Source organism: Babylonia areolata, chromosome 18 (genome assembly GCF_041734735.1).
Source record: "Babylonia areolata isolate BAREFJ2019XMU chromosome 18, ASM4173473v1, whole genome shotgun sequence".
NCBI classification, from domain to species: domain Eukaryota; kingdom Metazoa; phylum Mollusca; class Gastropoda; order Neogastropoda; family Buccinidae; genus Babylonia; species Babylonia areolata.
In genome coordinates, this window is record NC_134893.1 from 38,848,482 (window position 1) to 38,871,742 (window position 23,261).

The following is a 23,261-nucleotide window of genomic DNA, read 5'->3' on the forward strand; positions in this document are numbered from 1 at the left end:
ATAAAGATGTTGGGGGTGGGGGGGTGGGGTGGGGCGGTAAAAGACAAGACACTTTTAGTGTCATGTACACTAAGAAACAGACTGAGATACTCAAGACAATTTTGAGAGACGAAAAACATCCATTACATGAAGACATTAATAACAGATGGTCAGACAGAAATGACAAATTTAGAGCTCCACCAGCAAGAACATCCCCATACACAAATTCATTCATTCCCACGGGCATCTGCGCAAATCAATCAAAACACACTACAATCTCACTAATGGGACTGTGACTCTGTTCCAGAACATCACCAGCAGACAAGTGTGTAGTTCATATGTTTTGCGTGCATGATGGAGTATGTGGTTTATAAGCATGCACATAATTTTATGTGAGTGTTTGGTAAATGGTGGGGGTTGGGTGAAGGAGTGTGGGGGTAGGCGGGGGGATGGGGGGTCAGGGGGGAGGGGGGGGGGGTTGAATGAATGAGGGGTGTATGCCTCTGAGTGTGCACATGAGTGAGTTTTAGACTGAATTCACTGGTGTACATGCGTATGTGCATCTATGTGTATATACATGTGTGTGTACATTAATATTAATATATATATATATATATATATGATTTTATTTACTGTTTATTTGTACATACTGATGTGCAACAATTTATTGTCTTAACTTTGTGAGTGTGTGCATGCTTGTATGCATGAGTATGTGGCTGGTTCTAGACCATGGTCAATTTTTGTATGTTTCAACTAGTTATAGTATATCTTTATGGTGTGCCTGATGTTATCTATGTGTTCATAAGAAGCCTGTGATTGCATAGATGAATTTCCAACTGGATCAATAAAGTAGTTTTGATCTGATTTGACTTGGTTAACCTCTCATATATCAGACTAGAAAATGGCATTTTAATACCTTCTGATACGCTCATTTAAGTTTCAGGCCAACACATCCTGTGTTTATTCACTTGTACCTAGAATGTGTGATTATGCATTTACACTAATTTCAGGCTTATGTGCTTGAGTCATCTGGCCTCTCTCAATTCAGTTTGCTCATGTGATTGAAAAAGAAAGAAAAAAGATATGAAAGAAAAAAGATATGCATGCACTCACCTCCAGGGAGATTTTTCCAAACCAGGCAAAGAATGTGCTGTATCGTGTGCGCAGCCACCCTGGCACATTTCTCAGCAAGATGTAGGATAAGATCTGAGAGACAGGATTTGCCAGGGTTGGGACATTTTAAACTATATCACTGTGTAAAAACAATGAAAGCCAACCAAATCATGATATCAGGATAAGATTATTATAATCACTCACACACGCTCTCTTTTCCATTCACACAATTGAAAAATAGGTCTGATGACATGACCAAATAATCATATTTTCTATTCTTCACATGTTTACAAAAATCAACTAATGTAAATAAGCAAAGTGGTAAAAGCAACAAATAAACAAATGAATACATTTAACAAATTATATCACTGCAGAAAGAATAATTAAAATTCATACGTATACCTCTAATATAAAGACTCACATCAACATGCAACATATACCCATATGCTTCACATGAACACACAGAACACACAGAACACACACTTACAAACAAAACCTACTCAGTCACAGATACACTATGCGCGCACGCGTGCACACACACACACAAAGAAAAACAAACAAAACACAAAAATCTTTTTAATCATATCAAAGTGATGCCATGAACTACTCACTGGAATGAAGACGATGTATGAATGGACATCATTACACTGTGGTTTACTGCCACACAGGAAGGAGAAGACTACATAACTCTGAAACACACATACACATCAACAACTCACACATATGCCATCACCACCTAGCCTGATCAAAGGTCAAACACCTCATTGATGATGCCTCCACCTTTGTTCACCCTTCATCTCAAACAGGAAAAAAAAGAAAGAATGAGTTCAAACTGAAATGAAAAAAAAAATCAGAAAAAAAGAAAGAAAAAGAACTATCCAAAAAAAGACAGGGAGTAAAGATCATATCATGACAATTCACACACCTCACTCCAGATTTCTTGATGTGATACAAACCATAGTTCCCTCTAAAAGTTGCAGGGCAATGTCTGTAACAGGGCTATTTAAGGATTTTTTGTTTTCAACTGAGCTTTTTCCTCTAAAAGTTACAGGGCAATGTTCGAACAGGAACATAAAGATTTTTTTCTTCCGGCATTTAGTATTTGCCCTCAATACTCAGTGAATACAACGTGCAATTTTCAGACACTCTATTTCATAGACTGTGCAAATGTTCTATAAACTACACTTGAAACTGTTTAAAAAAAAGAAAAAGAAAAAAAGATGCACAATATCATAATCATATTTCATTCTCAGGAGTGTTACTCCACATCATAAGCAAGAACTCTCACATTCTTTCTGAAGCACATTATCAAATCATATTGCTGAACACAACTGTCAGCAAATAAACCCACCACAACCAAATCCCCTCCCCAAACCCCAACTGATCTCTTTTCTAACCACTGTACCATACTTCTCCCACAAACTAAAAAGCCTGAAACCCAAGCAAAGAGATGGAAAACCAGCAGTCACACCACAGGAAGATCTGGAATGCTCTGGAAGTTTAAAACATGCTCTGGATTGTTCCTGGGTTCTGCTGTACTGTTTTGTGGGGCTTTGTGTGTGTGTACATGCGTGTGTGTGTGCGTGCGTGCTTGCATGCCTGCATAAGTGTGCATTTCGGTCAGGCAACTGCCTCCTCCCCCCCACCCTTCTTTTTTCTTTTTTTTTTTTTACAAAGCAGATGTGGCGAGCATACATGGACCAGTCTGCACGCTTTGACATCTTGAAATTGAAATATAAGTTTGTTTGTTTGTTGGTGGAGGGTATGGAGCAGTGTGAGGCAGAAAACCCAGGGCCTCACCCCGATTCCCACCAGCCCCAGCAGACAGAGGGCCCAGGAGATGGGGCGGGAGAAGAGGTGCTGGCTGTGGTTGTCCTCGATCCACTTGTAACGCAGCATCACTTGGTACCCAAAGGCAAACAGCATCCCGTACACTACGCTCTATCAACAACGCAAGACACACAGGCAATAATAAGGCATCCCTCTGACACTGCCATTGTACTCAGTTAATTATGTCAGCACTGCGTCTGTCGAATGTACAGACACACAGAGTATTATAATACACACACACAGAGTACTATAATACACACAAAACATTACACACCTATAACACTGCTACAGCACTTGGTAATTACCTCACTTATTGTGTCGAAAGGATACATATACAATACAAAAACAAATATACTATCTTCTAATACTGTCACAGTACTTGGTAAATATGTCAACACTGTCTCTATCAAAAGTACACACACGCAGTACTGGATATAGACTTGTAACACACTCCTCAAACACTGCAAAAGTACTCAGTAAGCTATGCTAATGCTGGGTTCACTATTCTGCACAAATGTTCAGTACTTTGGACACAGTCTCCAATCATGTGTTATGCATCCCAACATTCCATAATTCAGATTTTAGAAATAGTGTAAAAACAACAAAAATACCAGCAATGGAGTAACATCTGACTTGATAAATTCTGTGCTATTATATCTAAATATTGCTTGCATACTGCAGTCAAAAATACCATATACAACTTATCTCACAATGCATTCAGCATGTTGCACTCTGCAAACCAAATAATGATCCAAGGACAATAAACACCTTGTACAAATTAATATATGCAGCATTTTATACACTGCACACACCCAATGTACTATTCTGACAAAAAAGAAAAGTTACCAATAAATATTTTATAGTGTCTGTTGATATCACATCATATATATTACACACATCTGATGTAGTATTCTGCACAAAAAAACATAACATGCTGGCACTATTCTATCAACCCTCTCTAAATCTTGTGCCCAGAAAAGCTTTCCAGCCAACCAAAGGCTGTACATTGTGGTATTATGCGTACAAGTTCAAATATTTTATGAGATATTCATGAAACAGATACCAAATTTCAGAAGAAAAGGCACATAAAACTACTCGGCCAAGTGATTTCTAAAATATAATGGTTTATCAATGTACTTTAATATTTCTGTTAAAATCAAAAACGCTAAAAATTACAAACTCTGGTCTTCTCTGGGAATTACTGCAAAAAATATATTCATCTTTAACCAGTTCAGTGCCAGAGAATTTTGTAAAAAAATTAAAAAAAGTGCCAGGGAATTCTGAGGATTCCGGGTTAATAAATCACAAATAATTCTAGCACAAAAGCTATGGGTGATACAGAACGAAAGTAAACGTTTTTGTGAAGGAAAATGAGTGTAGATTGTGCTTCTGGGCTTTTTTTTTCCCCAGTTAGTTGATTGTAGATCACAGTTCAGGCATGTAAAGATATTTTTTGTGCAACAAAAAAGTCTATTTCCACCTCTACATAATAACATCCATAAAGAAAAGAAACAAAATACAGCTAGAAATAGCAAGCCCATTGTCAGATTATACCTGTAGAAGAAATTAAAACAGGCTATAAGTTTATAAGAACAAATCACAGCTCATGCAGACATGTAAGTAAATCACTGTCCCAACAATGACAAAGGTGGGTAAGGTCAATCACTGTCTCAGAAAATGAGCTGGCAAGCTTTTTGACAGCAAAGAGCATTTGCAAGTGAGAAGGTGAAGTTCTTTGATGACATTCACTCCTTTCAAGTTGCACGTGGGCCGATTAAAGTGTCTGCTTTTGCATCCGGCTTGCCACCTCTTCAAACAAGTCAACCATCTCATTCAGCGAAAAAAAAGTGTGGAAAAATGAAAAGCACATGTTTCACGTCCAGTGCAGGTTCAACCCTGTGTTTTGTGAAAATCGTTGGCAGTTGTCAATTTATTACAGTCTGCACTGAAATGTGGGAACACTCATTCCTAAAAGCCACGCACCCCTTCATGAACTCTGGCTGTCATTCGACCTATCGTATTACATCACTCCTCTCCCTCTTCTCCCCTTCTTCCAACGCTCCTGCAAGTATTCTGTCAGTCATAGCCACTTGTTCAAAAACACTGTCTGATCGGATAGATGGACTGAATTACCATCAAATGGGCTGTTAGTTTCATCACTATTGTTGTCAATCACCTTCGTTTTCAAACCAATCATCTGACAAGAGAGATCCTTCTCCATCGCGAAAGCTGTCCATAATCACAAGCAGAGCTTTCAGAATTGTGTAAATCTGCTGACAGTGACTATTTGCTTTGCTGGACACAGTTTTCAATGCCCTTTTTTGCACATGATGCAACCCCCTTTTCCACGTGCGCATCATGTGGTCAGTTAGTAAATTATTATCGAGTAGAAAGGGGTCTTCTACCTGATGTATGTTCATTTAAACAGTATTTTTATAATCCAGACACACCAAACTAACTGTTCAGACTCTGTTTATGTGAACTGAACCAAACTCCAAAGAAGGAAAAATCGGAACATATGCAGGACGTCAGTGGACGTCTTATTGGCACTATGGCAATGCTTTTTGTAGGACGTCAGCTGACGTCTTATAGGCACTCCACTGGTTAAAGAAATGAAATGTCATCACTTGAATGACAAAACATATCTCTGCCATCATGTGGCATTTGCTGGCTGTTGCTTGTTTTCATTTTTAAATTAAAATACTGGATGAGTGAAGAACCCACACTGTTTCTTAACCCCAGGAGCTGAACCAATGGAGTGGTCTTATGTCCAAGGCATTAAAATCTGCTAACACTGATAGAACACAGACATACGAACTGGCTTGGAAATCCAACACAAGATGTTTCATTTACTGAATTCAACACAATATATCTTTCAACTATTTACCACAATTTTTAAAAGCTTTGTCAGGTCTTAAACAAAACTGGACCAGTTAAAAACAAGTTGTTACAAAACTGTTTTAGTAAATATTTTTTTTACTTTCGTATTCAATGTAAGCACATTTTGCATTCAGTGTGGATGAAATCTCAATATCTAATACAACAAAAAAATAAAAAATAAAACATCATCAACAAAATGAAAAATATAAAAGAAAACCCCAAAGTAGTAAGTATTATCATTATCATTGTTGTTTATAGTCCCGCTATCACCACAGGGCCATAACAAGGCTGAAAACAACACCTACATATGACAGAAAATAGGGCATTTCCAGTATGTAATTTCCAGAGAATGATATTATTCAAATATTCAGCAACCTCATGGGGATAACAATGGAGTGGGGGAAAAATAACAACAGAGACAAAACAATGTGCAGCTTGCGTTGAAATGCTGCAACACTGGTCATCATATAAATGGGCATATTCTACCAATAATTTCCATTTTCATCTGTCACTGACCCTGTCATGAACTGCCTTATATAGATATTATTCACATATTACATAAATATCATGTTCTCTGTATGCAGTATTCAGAATATTTGCTCTAAAATAAACTCTGTGAGCAATTTTGAAACCTCCATTGATCAATTTATTTTTCTCTGACATTGCGACTAAAAATCTTTTTTGGTATCACCTCCCCACCCACCCCTCCAATACATATATACCCACATCATACCAACATACATGCATATGTGTACAAGAAAAGACAGACATTTTGAGGGATAGACTGAATGGGAGAGACATGGAGAGACAGATGCAGGTGGAATAACGAACCTTGAAATAATAAACCTTGAAAATAAAGAACCTTGAAATACATACATGTACCCCACTGAAATGAGTGAAATCAGAAAATATTGTCTCACCTTCCTGTTATCTATGGAACCTCATGAAATAATGATCCTCAATGAACACACCCACTGGAATAAGCTATGTAAGAAAATATTGTCTTACCTTAGAGTTATTGAGACCCTGTTACAGTGGTAGTATCATGGATTTTGTTTTTTTGGGGGGTTGTTTTTTTCTTTTCGGTCCACAATTCACAACAGTCTGTGAACCACATCTTCACAAAAATCAATACCAAACAAACAGTTCAAGCTACACTGTCAACCACTAAATATCCACTCACTGAATGACCTATTATCATTCTTCATTTTGCAAAAAGACTTTTTTCTTTTCTTTTTGCAATGGATAACTAATCCCTGAATATGTCTGCACACATTTCCAGAGAAAATGGATTATGTATGTTTTCTTTTTTTACACTAGATAAATGAATTGCTGATAATGTTCAGAAAGGCATACTGACTACCTCTCCACTTCTTTGGTTGTTTCAATAGTGTTAATCACAAGTTCTAACAGATCAGTTGTTCTGTGTCAGAACAAGAAGTACTGAGGAAGGTATAAGATGGAAATATCTTGGTTAACAATAAAGTCACACACACATACATATTCCAGAGATGCCAACCCATGTCAAGTGTTTGTAGGAACAGTCAGGAAATTTGGTAGGAACATTTTGAATTTGGTACTAACACTCTGACTCCGAGCCACATCAGCAAACGTGCATTTTATCTACAAGGCAAGCAAACACTTGAGCCTACCTGCAACATGGTGTAACTGCTACGATAATGCTGATGGGTCCACTCAATGCTGTTTCAATGTAAACACGCACGTGATTAGCTGAGCATCCTCACATGAAACCAAGGTTAGTGGTAACTGCCCTGGCCTTGTGACAGGTAGGTCTAGAGAGTCTGGGTAATGTTACAACAGGAAAGCATGTGACCATGCAATGAAGTAAAAAATGAACTCGTCAGAACAATTCTGATGTTGGCATAACGTCGCAACAAACTGCAAACAAGCTTAACAAAATACAGCGAAACTGAAACAGTTGGCATCTCTGATATTCAAACGCATACACGATACATGTACCCACCTGCATGTGCTTGCACACACACACACACACACACAAACACATATAATTTTCACAGCTGCAGTCACAATTACAGCTGTTATCAAATTCAAATGGTTTTCAAGAGACAGAATAAGTTCAAGAACTGTCTCTAATCAGGCATGAGATTTGGAAATTGTGATTGAGTCTGAAAGGTGGGGCCCTGGGGGCCCCCAGTGGGGGTCCATGGGGCAATATTCCTGGTGGGGGCCTGGGGGCAAAGCCCCCTGAAGCTGAAGTTTTTTCTCAAGTTCAAACCATAAAATCTGCACTTGAGGGCCACCAATGCCTCTGAGGTATTCAAACCCATAGAAGACAAAAATCAGTCCAATTCTTCCTAAACTGAGGTGTTTCTGCTTTCGAACCTGTAAAAGTCAGCCTTGGGGACATGATTTTCAAAATCTTGCCATGTGTGTGTGTGTGTGTGTGTGTGTGTGTGTGTGTGTGTGTGTGTGTGTTTCAATGCAACTCTCTGTGTGTATGTGAGAAAGAGAGACAGACAGACAGACAAACAAAGAGATTGAGAATGGGGTTGGAGGGGGGGGGGGATATGGGAGGAAAGAGTAAAAGTTTGTATGTGTGCATGCATGTGCACTGCTTTAAACAGCACTCTGTGTGTGTTAAAGTCTTTGAGTGAGTGAGTGAGTGAGTGAGTGTATGTATGTGTGTGCATGTGAGGCTGGGGAGCTGTCCAAGAGTTTCCTCTGAAAATGGCCGGGTTCCAGGGTGGAAAAGCCCCATGGCTGAAAATGAAATTAGTGATTTTTAAGAGGTTTGGGGGGCCTCTCTTGTGTGTGCGTGTGCGCGGTGTTTTGAAGGAAAATGTACTTAGCACACAAGTTTGCACTGTACCATTATAACTGACCATCTGGTCTCTTCAGCTGTAGTCTCTATTCCAAGACAGGCATGTGTGTTGGTTGAGGAAAGAAAGGGGGAAGTGGAATGACTGGAGGGAGGAGGGGGCGGGTATGTGACTGGTTATATCACTTCCAGCTGTCTAGGATTCTCAGTGAGAGCTAGTGGTCAGTGTCTTGGCTCAATGCCAATGTTGCCAGTCATTGACAGTGGTTTTAACCCCACCCCCTTTCCCTCACCACTGGTGGGAGAGACTCGAGAGAGGGGGGAGGAGAACTTCAGCAAATCATGAAAGTGAAGTCCCCCCCCCACCGCCCCCAAAATCGACTGCTCTTCCGCTGATTTCTGTGGATCCGCTGAGAGTTCCAAGCCTGGACTGTGTGCATATGTGTGTGTGTGTGTGTGTGTGTGTGTGTGTTCAACTAAATTCTTTGTGTGAGGGAGAGAGACAGCAAGCAAGCGTGAGTGTGTACATGTGTGTGTATGTGTGGTTTCAATTCAACTGTGTGTGAACAAGAGAGACAGGGAGCCAGACAGAGAGAGAGAGGGGGGAGGCAGACAGAGAGAGGGAAGAAGGTGGGAGGAAAGAATGCAAGTTGTATTTGTGCGTATGTGTGTATGCATTGCTTTCAAATTCAACAGATCTCTCTCTCCATGTGTGTGTGTGTGTGTGTGTGTGTGTGTGTGTGTGTGTGTGTGTGTGTGTGTGTGTGTGTGTGTGAGTGTTTTCAATACAACTGTGTGTGTGTATGCAAGAGAGACAGAGAAAGACAGAAAGAGGGAGAGAGGGAGGCGGACAGACAGAGAGAGAGAGAGGGAGGTGGGGGGGGGGGGGGGGGGGAAGATGGGAGGAAAAAGTGCAAGTTTGTATGTGTGCATTGCTTTAAATACAATTCTGTTTGTGTGTGTGTGTGTGTGTGTGTGTGTGTGTGAGAGAGAGAGAGAGAGAGAGAGAGAGAGAGAGAGTGTGTGCGTGTGTGCGCGTGTGGTGTGTGTGCGCGCATGTGCTTATTATTAAGATGTGTGTGATTGTGTGAGCGCTCATGTATGCACATGTGCAAGTCTGAAGGGGAGAGAGAGAATAAAAAACATAGTATGTGTATACATGAGTGAATTCTGTGATTTTTTTTCAAATGTGTGTGTGTGTGTGTGTGTGTGTGTGTGTGTGTGTGCATGTGCCCCGCATTCAATTCAGCTCTTTGTCTGAATGAACAGAGGGTCAAGCAGTTGTACCCAGGGCCTTAGGGGCTTGACAGGGGTGGAAATTGCACGCACCAGTGTTTACATGTACATGCGCACACGTTTGTGTGTGTGTGTGTGTGTGTGTGTGTGTGTGTGTGTGTGTGCGCATGCACGTGCGCACGCTCACATGTCTGTGCGTGTGTGTGTGTGATAGCACGCATGTGTGTGCATGTGTGCGCGCATGCTTTTCACAGTGATATCAATGCGTGCCATGTAGGGGTCGCCTTTTGTTATTGGCATTTTGACAACTTCAATCGAGTGGTAGGAAACTTTTTGTCTTCAAAATTGGTGCTCTGAAAGGGGTAAACAAATGATGCTTTCAAAAGATCATTCCATTTCCATTTTTGACAGATCATCGGCAAATGATATAGAACGGCCCATCGACTTTTCACCCCAGAGAATGGACGCTTTGTTTTTGAAGTAAATCTGAAAACAGATTTCCATGCCTAGATGGAAGAGTTGTACCCATACCATCTGACACCAATCACACCTGGCCTAACTTGCAGCATCGATTTTGTGATTGGCGTCACCTAACCGTGAAGTTACTTTTTTTTTTCACTTCTATTTTCACGGTCTCATCTTGCCAGGCCCAGTTTCACTTATTTTTCACTCCTTTACTGATCTCTGCTGCAAAAATCTTATCATTCTTTGTGAGTTTTCTCATTTTGTTTTGAAGATGACTGACGAAATCAGGTATCTTTGCAAGTCATGAAGCCCGCAAGTGAAAATTGCTAAATCGCGACCGAATATGGTTAAGCTGAATGATGACAGAGGAGCAACGGAACACTTCTCAATTGGTTCACTTATCCAAACATAGGGTATTTTAGCAAACGCTGTGGGTCTGTCTTGTCGATCGGTCGTACAACGTTCAGTTGGAAAAAAAACCCACCCCCTCGATTTTCTCAACAAATTTACGCAAATCTCAAAAATGGCCTCTGGAGCCGATTTTCAGTCAGAAATCTGACTGTAGATGGAAAAATCTCATGCCTGCTAATCAGGAAAATACTCCTTGAATAACCATAGCTATCCCCTGCACTATACCACATATTCCTGGAACATATCATGTTGAATGCACTGGAAGAAAATGAGGGCACCATCACCACTGGAGGCAGAACTATTACAAACCTTTGGTTTGCTGATGACATTAATGGCCTGGCAAGAAATGAGACTGAACTCTACAACCTGGTATAAAGACTTGGCATCACCTCCAGGGCATAAGGAATGGAAATAGTGCAGAAAAGACAGACCATGACAAATGATACCAGCAGCATCAGTACTGATATCAAAGTCAACAGGCAGTACCTTAGGAATCTTGACCTGGGTGCAACTGTCAAAGATGAAGACTCCAAACCAAAAGTCATGTCCAGAATAGCACAGACTACAGCAGCGCTCACTCGACTGAAACCCATTTGGAGAGAGAACCATCACACTCAGATCTAAAGTGAAACTTACGCACTCACTAGTTCAATCAATGCTTCTCTGTACTTGCAAACAATGGACTCTTACTGCTTAGCTCCAGAAGAAGACCCAAGCCATGAAAATGAGATGTTTCTGAAAGCTACTTGGCATCTCATACACTGAGCACGTCACGAATACTGAGGTCCACTAGATCACCCAAGCTTAAATGGTTTCGGACATGTCACAAGATCTGATGGGCTCACAAAGACCATTCTGCAGAGCACTGTACCAGGCAGCAGGAAGAGAGGTAGACAAAAGAAAATATGGCAGGACAGCATTAAAGAGTGGACACACCTGAGTTTCCCAGATTTCCATAGAGCTGCGAGAGACAGATGAAAAGAACTTGACTTGAAAACATCTGCGGTGCCCCCACCACCCTCCATTAGAGTTATGGGATAGGTGAAGAAGAAGAAAAGAACAAAGCACACAAATTCATTAACTCACAAATTTGCATAGATATACAGTTTTGCAAAATACTGTTTTGGCCTCGCCAAAGAGCACAGTACTGGTATATGCAGGTGTTCTCAAAGACCTTGCCATGACAGATGTATATGTCCATAAGAGACTGAAGGATCGGGAGTGAAGGCGAGTCACTGGGTGACTATTACTTACCATGCGATCCAACTGCCAGCGGAATCGCCACTCGTGTATGGAGTCATCAGATGTGACAAACAATCCTTTGAATGGGCGGGTCAGGAATACCTTTTCAAAGAACACCTGCAAACACAAAGAAAGAACATGAACTGGTGTATTCTGCTGTTCTCTTTTAACTCTAGATTGTCTTCTGTATTCATAAAGCTTAAAAAATAAACAGACTGCAGTGCAATGACACAAAATATGACTGGTATTCTCAATGAAAATGATGGTCTGCTAGGCAATAATACACAACACAACTGATATATAACTCACCTCAGAAAGATAAAAGAGGGAGATGATAACGATGAGGATGATCAGCTTGATTACCATGTAGAGATAGTGCAGCACATTTGCTGAAAAAAACAAAAACAAAAGTCTGTCAGGTATCAGTCATCAATGCTCATTTCTCCCTGCAAAACACTTAATGTGGACTGTGTGCACAGACATTGGCAACTGAAGTGTGCATGCAAGGGAATGCTTGTCAAAGCTTCAGTGCATGCAAGGTAAAATCTAAAATGATTTCCCTCTGAATGAACTTAAATGTGGATGGCCTGAGCATGTCTGCATGTGCACACGGTCTCATATATTTCATTGACTGTTATTCTTGAAAATAATTCACAGGAGTTTTTGTACAATTTTTTTTGTGGGGGTAAGATCATCTTGGGTTTTTTTTAAATTCGGGCATGAAGTATAAAAAAACAAACAAACCTATAAACAATAATAGGTGAATACTGAAGGGGAAAAGAGACTTAATTCAAGTCAGTGCAAAACAGACACAAAGATGACACACAACGGGCACAAAACGACCCACAGCAAATGCACTGTTTCATCACCAACACAAAAGCAACAACAGGAAGCAGGTGTCTGACCTTCCACGGACTCCTGGGTGGTGTGTGGCCAGATGATCATGAGTATGTAGGTAACGAGGAACCAGAAGGAGACGAGGGGCACGAAGTAGTAGAACTGGTAGGGCCGGTTCATCACGAAGCACAGAACCACCACCAGCAGGTTGAGACGGAACAGCACCTGCACACAGCGCCAACCACTCTCCCTTCAATGTGCACTGTTTTGTGCAGTAATTAACCCCTTGACTGCTGCTGACCAATGTGCTCGTCAGTGAAGTGGCGTCACATCACTGAGAAAACAGAGCTTACAGGCCAGGATGTCAGTCACCACTCTACATCTGGAATACTTTTCTTGGGATTGCTCTACTTCTGTTAAGCAAAATCAATGACTCCACTAAGTACAACTTGATATGTATGCCATACTGATCTCATTTCGTTAAGGGTTTCAATTACTCTGCTGTATTGTATAATATTGCACTGCCTTGCCCTATACATTGAACTGTGGCTATTAAGATCAAGGCATTAATGAATCCACTTTATTGTACAATACTGCACTGCATTGTATTGTGGTTATCAAGATCAGGGTTTTAATAACTTTGCTGTAATGTTCAAAACTGCACTGCCCTGCCCTGTAGTGTGATGTCATCATTAAGATTAAAGTTCAGATTCCCATGCTGACTGCATTTGCACAATGTTTTATTTCTTCTCTTTTTTTTTTTTTTTATCAACTTGATGTTGAATAGAGTGGACATGATTTTATTTTTTTGCACTATAATGTACTACCTTGTATTGTATTGTGCTATCATCAGCTATGACAACAGATTTCCAAGTGTAATATTGTGCCAGTGTTTCCATAGTGTAATGTAACATCATGCTTTTCTTCTCATTCTTTTCTAATCAATACACAACTGTCCATAACATGAGACTTACAACCTACTTCAGACAGCAGGAGGCTCTCTCTCTCTCTCTCTCTCACACACACACAAACACACTGCTGAAAACAAATTGTAAAAGGTGGTATATATGACAAATAATGACAAGCATCATCATCAATATACTTTTAAGGCACCAACTAGAGGACTATTTGTAATCTAATCTTCCAGATAATTGCAATGTAGAACAGGAGTCAGAATTTATGCATATGGACATGCAAGCACATGTATACACTCATATATAAAGAAATACACATACACATTCCACATGATACATAAAAAGATGTACTTGCATATAAATATATATAGCTGTGAACACATGCATGCATGCACACACACACACACACACACACACACACACACACACACACACACACACCATACAACTGATTTCTGTACATGAAATTTCACTACAAGAGTTCAGGACAAAAACTAAGAAAGTCTCAATGTAAAGCTCCAGCCAAGATGGACCATACTAGAAAGCAAAACACTGACCATTACATAAATTCTCACATTCATGTGACTGATCCAGTGACAATGAAGGTAACAGAAAAGAAAATGAACATGGTGAAGACCAGCATGGACAGTAGCTGAGCAAGACAGTCCCAGTTTGATAAAATTGTGGAAAATACAAATGCATCTCTTACTAGTAATGCAAATCAGGAGGGGAAAAAAGGGGGGAGGGGGATTAGCACAGAAAATTGTATGAATGCACAAAATGCATGGTGGTGGTTTTACACCAGTTATCACTCTTGCTAATAACACACATGCATCTGTGTGTCAGCACACATGCTCACACATACACAAAAATGATATATTTCCATGCAATCATTTATTCTTCTTCCCCCTGAAAAATGTGACTGAGAGTTGACAAAATGATCTTTGAAGCCCTCAACACTTTACATATAAACTGTTACCAAACGTACTTAACTGGTGTTGTTACTGTCAATGACAATAAATCATGCGGATACTACGTTTGGTGAGTGATACTTGGATGACCTGAATCCATTATTGTACCTTCTGAACAACACACAACAAAGTTATGTGTGATACTGCATGTGTGATATTATATAATGCAGCATAAGTGGTAGTGGTGGTTCTGACAGCATCAACACTGGTATCTGTGGATACAGTAACTGAACCAGCAAAATTGGTAATTCCATTAAGATATGCCAAGCACTCGACAATCAACACAATGTTTAGTCATTACAGCTTCCAGAGAAACTGCATCAATGAAAATGAATTAGAACACTTCATGTCAGTTAAGGAAAATGTCTGCAGAGAAACTGCACAAATCAAAATATATTAGTTAAAACACTTCATGTTAGTATGTTTGTGAAGTTATGTTAGAGACCACACAAATGAAAGAGCATGTGAGTAAATCAGCATGGCACAGAAAGAGTCATGATCAGTTGCTGAGTGCTGAGGACAAAGATATACACACAAGTATATATATAACAGAAACAAGAGTCACAACACAGTAACTCAGTGCAGAAAAGAAAGAGACATACATACTGTGTCAGTGTATAAGTACAAATTATAAATAGTAAAATACACATTACACATATCTGTGCACAGAGAAAGAGTCTTAAAAATACTCTTGTACACAGTAACAGTAACACAGTGCAGAAGAGAAAGACACACACACACACACGACTTTTCCACAAAGAAATAATTTGTTCTGATGTACATACACTGTTTATACTATAGTATCTCTCTTGTGGAGGCTGTACAAGATGAACACCAACTTCAGTTATTTAGATTTTTTCTTCTCCATTCATTTACTGAGTTTCTGTATTGGTAATAAAGCAATAAAAAAAAGAGGAAATAAATATATATAAAACAAAATAACCTTTCTTGCTCTGAACTCGTTAGAAATAGATCTATCTGAGGCATCGAGTTTCAGCTTTAGTTTCTCAAGGAGGCATTACTGCATTTGGACAAATCCATATACGCTACACCACTTCTGCTAGGCAGATGCCTGACAGCAGCATAACCCATGCTAGTCAGGCTTGAGTGAATGTGTGTGTGTGTGTATATATATATATATATATATCTGTGTTCCTATCAGACTGGATTTCTTCCACAGAATTTTGCCAGAGGACAACACTTCTGTTGCCATGGGTTCTCTTTCAGTGTGCCATGTGTGTCCTGCACACGGGACCTCAATCTATCGTCTGATTCGAACAACTAGATGTTCAGTTTGATTTTCACGTGAAACATGGGTATAAGCGAAAGAGCGGGAAGCAAACCCAGACCCTCATGGACACTGTACTGGCAGGTAAGCATCTTAACCATTCAGCCACCTTCCACCTCATGGCACTGCGAGGTGATGAAAACTATTACACCAGATTCCATAAGAGATTATTTTCTTTATCATGATTAACCCTATATTTTCTTATGGAAACCTTTCATCACATATCCAAAGAAAATTGTGGGTGTTTAATTGCATCAAGAATAGAAAAGTTTCCACCATATAACTGCAAAGTCAGAAGAATCCTTACAAACCCATGCCTGCACAGCAAGTAGGATAAATAACATACTGAAGACAAACACTTCTTTTGCAGCAAGTTCTGTCTTCAAGCAACAGGTACACTGTATGTGAAGTTACTCAACTAGCACAAATTACAAATTAAAGATAAGACACAGAATAGGTAAGAGATGAGACAATGTGTACACATTCTAGTTGAGCAAAACCACAAACAACACATACTTTTTCAGCTTCACTTGGCATGCAAACAAATAATTCTGCAAAAAAAACCCCAATCAAATATGTAATTTAAAACCTATCAAAAATGACTGGAATCAGTAAAATGATGCAAAGCATTAGTGGATAACAATCTTAAAAAGATTGTATTTTGCACATGAATCTGACACACATTGTCAATGAAGAATGATTTTAAAGAACATAATAATTTAATAAATCATAATGTATCAAAATAAAATCCCAAAACAAACAGATGCACAAAAAAGCCTTCACATTTCACTGCCACAGCAAAACTTTTGGGTTACACTTTCAGCTACTCTACATGCTGACAGCATTTTGCATCTCAAAATTTCTGTTTCTTAATGATGGATAAACGATCATTCCTAAACACACTAATCAGGAAAATTACAAAGAAACAAACAACAGAACTGATTTATTAAAATCAGCAGAATAAACTTTTCCTCAGTTTTTTCTTTCCTTTTCTTTTTTTTTTCCGCAATGAACAATAATGTCAAAAAACAATAGATAGAAAGACAACCATAGACTAGATATGAGTAGATGAGAAAAAGCTGTGAGAAAATGCTGTATGTTTTAACAATGGAAAACAATGCACACACTAAAAATTCCTCCCACACACACAAAACTTTTTTTTTTCCTTCTCTCCACAAAATGCATATTTTTCTGTATCTCATCCTAGTCTATATATTTACAGACTTCCTACATGAACACCAACCTTCTGCAAAATCAACTTTTGTTTCGTCTCAATAAATAAATATTAACATTTAAACAGTGATGCTCATTCAGACTTTATTTTCTCTTCAGTTTCATTTTCAGCCTTTTCGTGCTGAACCAGGAAAAGCACTGATATTGACATTATACATCATATGGGCTACAAAAAACACCCCCCAAAAATCAAAGAATTTTAATTGAAAGTTATCAATTCAACAACAAATTTCTGCTTTGATAACATGAATGAATTCCTCTGTTTAAACATGATTACTAAAACTAACAGCTAATAACTTCAACTGTGCCTCTAAATGTATATCTATGTAGATATGTAGTAGGCATGTCTACACATATTACTAAATCTAAAAAATATTTAGCATACAAGGAGAAGGTAAAGTTGCCTTTTGCTGATAATAAAACAAGACAACAAAAGACAGACAAGTCACATGACATGGGAAGCTTCACACAACGGCAGACAATACTGTCAGTCAACCCACGTATCCCATGACTACAAAGCAGCCAAAGCAGGCAGCAGCAAGGCACACAGGACAGGACTTACTTCTAACACGCGTCGTAAGCTGTTCTTTCTGGAGTGCCAATAAATCTGACAGTGTCGACACCCATGCTGCAACGAAACAACCCAGCAGTGCCCTCTAGCTGAATGTCCACACACCCGACAAACCACATAACTGACAAAGCATCCAAAAGGGTACATTCACAAAAAAAACCCAAAAAAAAATCAGTCTTTACAGTACAAGGTTCCCACTTCCCTTACCTATCCATCCTCAACCATATTCTCCTTAATATCCAGTATACTGATATTTACATATTCCAAATTTACCTAAACTGTATATAAGACAGTGTTTGAACTCAAGGGATCTTATTTTACAGCAGTCCCCGCAAATAATTCACAAAACAAAGCAGAAGCAAAAAAGAAACTTATGTCAAAGGTAAATGCATGGTATGTCTCTCACTTGACCCTCCAGTACTTAAGATCTCAGCTGTGGGAGAAACCAGCAGAAACTCAAGCCTCAGTCTCTCCAACAAGGATCACTATGCTGAAGACTCGTGACTTTATTCTCGTCCCTTACATAAAGAGCAATGAAACTGGGCCTGTGGGCATCTCTCTCTCTCTCTCTCTTTCTCTCTCTCTCTCTCACACACACACACACACACATACATGTGTGCACATATGCTGTGCACACACACAAACATTCATTCATTCATCCATCCATCCATACTGTGTACATGACACAATGACGGTTAAAACAACACATGGGAATCCAGAAACATACAACACAAAATTATTTGATTTGCAGCAGAACTGTGACAGCGGATATTAGTTTATTACATGTTATCAAGTTCCAGATGTAAAGGGTGCTATATACACAAAAAATAGACAATAATCTAATGCATAAAAGATCAGCAGTAATTCCTGTTACTAAAATAACAGGAGCATTTATCAGTGAGTAAAGCTTTCCTACGCACAGTTAAGAATGCAACAGAAGTGAAACGATACAAATACTGTTGGGAAGAGGACCCAACTTCCCCCCCCCCCTTTTTTGTTTTAAATGGAACAATAATGATAATGATGGTGATTTATGAAATGACAACTGTAAGGCAATCAATAATACCAAACCAAAAGGAGGGAAAGAACCACAGACTCACATTTTGATTTACACAGGACACCCTGTGAACCTTGTTTTACATTTCTTTTTTTATTCTCTGGTTGGTGAAAGCATCAGAAAGCATGAATGCAAGTGTGATCGAGTGAAAGTGTGTGTGTGTGTGTGTGTGTGTGTGTGTGTGTGTGAGGGGGGTGGGGGGTGGGGGCGTCAGGGTAACACTTTTAAACAGCTGTTTAGGACATGACAAGTAACACTGATTTTAGACTGCATGTTTTGTTTGAATGTAAATTGTCTTGTCTGCATTTGCCTGAACAAGCTTGCCTATGTGTGTAAATACTTCACTGAATCATTTAAATCTAAAACCTTCCATTTTGGTGGTTGTCAACAGCAAGTGATGGATCAAACAGAATGAGGCTAACACAAGACAGAAAAAAGAAAATGAACATGGAAAGACAGAAGAGGGCAATGGATGTAGTTGTAAAAATAGAACCGAAATGTTGAGACGCAGTGTGGAAGTGGTGCACACTGGTGTAACATAATTTTTGTATTTGATGTGTTCAGGTATGTCCATTCAAGCATGCATGAACGCAAGCTTGCATTCAAGCAAAGTATGTTCACATCAACACATGTTTGCCTTCTCTCTCCTTTTCTCTCTCTCACACACACACACACATGCACACACAATACACACAACACACACACACACACACACAATATGACAGAATGAAACAACATCTGTTTTTGACAACTATAAATGCTGAACATTGATTTCCTCAGTCATTCAATGTAAGTGTTCTTCCTCATCCGTCCCAATCCCTCCAGTTCCTTGAAGAATTATCGCACAGCATAATGACAATAAAGAGGGCATTTCTCTATCCCTTTACTCAACTTAGAAAGTTGAATAACTTGTAACTGTGGCAGGGTTAATGCTGAAAGGAGAGTTTGGTATTAGTTGTTATTACAATAATAGTTGGCCAAACTGGTAGTTGCATTTCTTTTCATAGGGATGGGCTTGGACAAGAGGGATGGCCTTAGACAAGCTGGAGAGGGAGGATTGTAAAACAGATTTCAACAGATCCTTTTACTGATCCTATTCCTGAAAATTAAGCAGTCAAGTCTCTTTCAAATACTTTTTCTCACTCAACCTCTCTTCCATATACACATCCATTTACATACATGTACACCACACATATACATAGTGATCTGATATGGTTTTAGAGATTGTATGTTTTTTTGGCTTAGGTTTTTCATCAATTCTGGTTAACTAAAACTGCTTTGGGTTTCAGATATTAACTTATCCTTGGGATCTGAATTCACTCCTGATCAACTTCCTCACATTCTCTCTCACACATGTTTGTCAGCTGATCTTCCTTATGTCACTGTCAATATGGTTTTCTACATGAAAAAATAAAATCAGCCATTGCTTGTTGAACCAAACATCTAACTTAATGCATGCATCTTTATTAACGACTAGAAATAAGTAAATACAGGACTGTGAACTGATCATTTTGTTTCAAATGGTTCACGAAATCCATATAAACCCTGCTGTGAAACTTCAGTAAATCCTGATGTTTTCTGACGTTTCATGTTTCGACTGTCGGTCAGTCTTTGATTTCCTGACTGTACATATATATGAATACACAAACAGCACAGGTATTAGGAATTATGCAAAAATGAACAGCTCTGATGTAATATTTGGCCAAAGCAATATGTATCTGCAAAGAAAAATAAATGGACAGATTTATGCAGCCGCCGCAATCTCTCTCTTGTGCGCTAGCTCACTCATTCACATTCTCAAACACACACACACACATTCCCACAAAGCAAATTTAAATTAAAATAATGAAGCAACAACCTGCAAAAAACACAAGCATAACGCAGCAGCCTGCAAGTCAATCTCTCATACAGGTGCCCAAAATGCAACTGTGGTGGGGCCAAGAACACTTCATGTTTCAGTGAATTCTTCACACAAGAATCCATACCATCAGTGCAGATTAAGTTCCATTTCATCATGGTATACACATACATGCACAACAAGCCCCAAATGCCCCATACACTGAACAGAAATGTTCCCAAACTGCATCTAACATCACACTTAAACTCAACAACTAATTCCAATTTCACCTTTGTCAAAGATGCTCTGAATATTTATCCCCCTGTTAAGTGATCTCTCACAACTTTCTTGGCCACAACTCTATAAAGCGTGGTGCCATTTGAATCCAGTTTCTTTTTTCTTTTTTTTTTTCTATACTGGCTAATACACTAATGGCTAACCAAAGAAATAGTGATATTCTTGTGTAATTAAGACAAACCCTGTCTACAGTGGCACTGCTCGTCTGTTTGGGGAGTAACTGACGGGGAAAGGAATTTTCACACCATTACACAGGCAGTTTGGAGGGTAGGAAGGGGCACAGAACTAAAATAAATGAGATGTGGGATAGGAGGGTGGCAGGATAAGCAGCTGGTGGAACAGAAATTGTCAAATATACAGAGAAACCAAGAGGAGAAAAGAGAGAGAGTGAGGGAGGAAGGAAGAGACTACAGCCTGATATTTGACACTGGTTTTTTCCACAGGTGACCCACTTAACAATTACACATCAGTATCAGTATGAACTAACCAGGCCAATGCAAGTTTACAAAACTCCAAAATCAAAAAAGATTCCAAGCCATGCCAAGAGGCAACAGGAAAAAATAAAATTAGTGGTAATAACACACAGAAGCATTCAGTCAACAGTCCAAAATTTTTAAAAAAATTTAAACAGATAGGAGTTTCACCATCCTGTTTCGAGGAAACAGCTTATGTCAATGAATCTTTCCAAAAAAAATTCCCCAAATCATATGTGTGTGTGTGAGAACATGCACAAGCGCATTCATGTGTGTAAAATAACTTTTGAGCATTGTAACAGTGTGAAATTTATGCTTCTTTCTAAGAAACTTCTTTCAAATTATGTGAAACTGTATAAACTGAGCCAAGGCACTGCTGCAACCAAAATACATGCAAAACCATACAAGATAAGTACCCTACCCCCCAAAAAAACGAACACTTCCAGACCATATAATTGACATTTAACGCAACACACATCACAATCCATAAAATGCTAAGACAACACAAACTTTGAAACCCCCTCACCAAGCCAGGCCTCACACATCCACACACACTGGGGGTTGGGGTCACACAAAGAAGAACAAACAACGGGATCAGATGATTCACATATCCCATCAAACCATACTGTGTGCAGCCCAGCCAACCACAGTGGCCACATGGGGCTGTCAAGGTACTAGCCCACGATTCACATATGCTATGAGAAAGCAACCAGCAGTGGAGGAGGTGAAGGAGAGGGAGACTGGGGAGACCTACTCACCATGCAGTAGCGGATAAGGCTGTAGTCCCCTTTGGTCCAGAAATAGGTGAAGTGACCAAAGCCGGTCAGAAACAGGTAACAGGACACCAGCAGACGAATGTGCATGTAGATGGGTAACACCTGCAGTGGTGGAACAGTGTGGTCTGGGCATTGGCTACTGCAATCAATACTAGTACTTATACTGTTTAATAATGCTGTATTCTAGCTGTTGCAATTAACACCATCAACAGTTGTTGAACCATTCATAACAGCGCATTCTGCTTACTGCAGTTAAAACACCATCATCAGAACCAGTTATGACAGTGCCTTTTAGTTATTGCAATAAAGACTATTAACAGAACTGTTTAAAACAGTATATTCTGGTTACTGCATTCTATACTATCAACAGAACAGAACAGTGTATTTTGGCTATTCCAATCTAGGCCAGCTTGATCAGATCATAAACTTTTCCTCAATAAAATAACCCCTCCGTTACAGCTTAATTTTCCTTGGGTTTTACTATATAACAGTGATGATGATAATGATACATGTGGTTAGCATTTGTTATATCTGGGTTTTACCATATATGATAATGATATTTGCGGTAAGTACTTACCATATTCAGATTAATATTTCTTTTATCAATGTTTTGCCATGTGATAATACTTGTGGTCAGTATTTAGTACATCCAGGTTTTGTCATAATGATATTTGTGGTTAGTCACTGTCATGTTCAGGTTTTACCACATGATGATGTTTGTGGGCAGTACATATTATATCCAGATTTTACCAAATGATAATGAATATGACATTCAAAGTTTTTACTTCAAGTACCAGTTTGACCATGCAACAACAACAATAAGATATGTTGTTACTATTTCTTACACTGACATTCCACTATGTGATGGTGGCAATATTTGTTGTAATTACTGGTACTGTCATCCTCACCTTGCTGGCCCCTGTGAGGTGATAAATCATGATGACCAGCTGCATCCATCCTTTCCACTCGTCCGTCTGGTCACGATGCATTACATTTGTCTGCACACAACAAACACTTCACACAACACACTCGCTTTCTGCATCATGTGATT

General features: G+C 39.2%; 1 protein-coding gene across 2 annotated transcripts in view; it reads right to left on the minus strand.

Moving 5' to 3' along the window:
- LOC143292748 (N-acetylneuraminate (7)9-O-acetyltransferase-like) overlaps window positions 1–23,261 on the minus strand; it is a 54,107-nt gene that overhangs the window by 9,485 nt on the left and 21,361 nt on the right. The window contains exons 13-21 of one of the 2 annotated variants that reach the window (XM_076603291.1): window positions 23,119–23,208; window positions 22,193–22,312; window positions 17,762–17,827; window positions 12,862–13,018; window positions 12,266–12,345; window positions 11,969–12,073; window positions 2,893–3,033; window positions 1,704–1,781; window positions 1,093–1,185 (exon numbers count right to left, since the gene is read on the minus strand). In XM_076603291.1, coding sequence (XP_076459406.1) covers window positions 1,093–1,185; window positions 1,704–1,781; window positions 2,893–3,033; window positions 11,969–12,073; window positions 12,266–12,345; window positions 12,862–13,018; window positions 17,762–17,827; window positions 22,193–22,312; window positions 23,119–23,208 — 930 coding nt within the window. The remainder of the gene's footprint in view (window positions 1–1,092; window positions 1,186–1,703; window positions 1,782–2,892; window positions 3,034–11,968; window positions 12,074–12,265; window positions 12,346–12,861; window positions 13,019–17,761; window positions 17,828–22,192; window positions 22,313–23,118; window positions 23,209–23,261) is intronic. The other variant, XM_076603292.1, reaches the window with a different exon arrangement.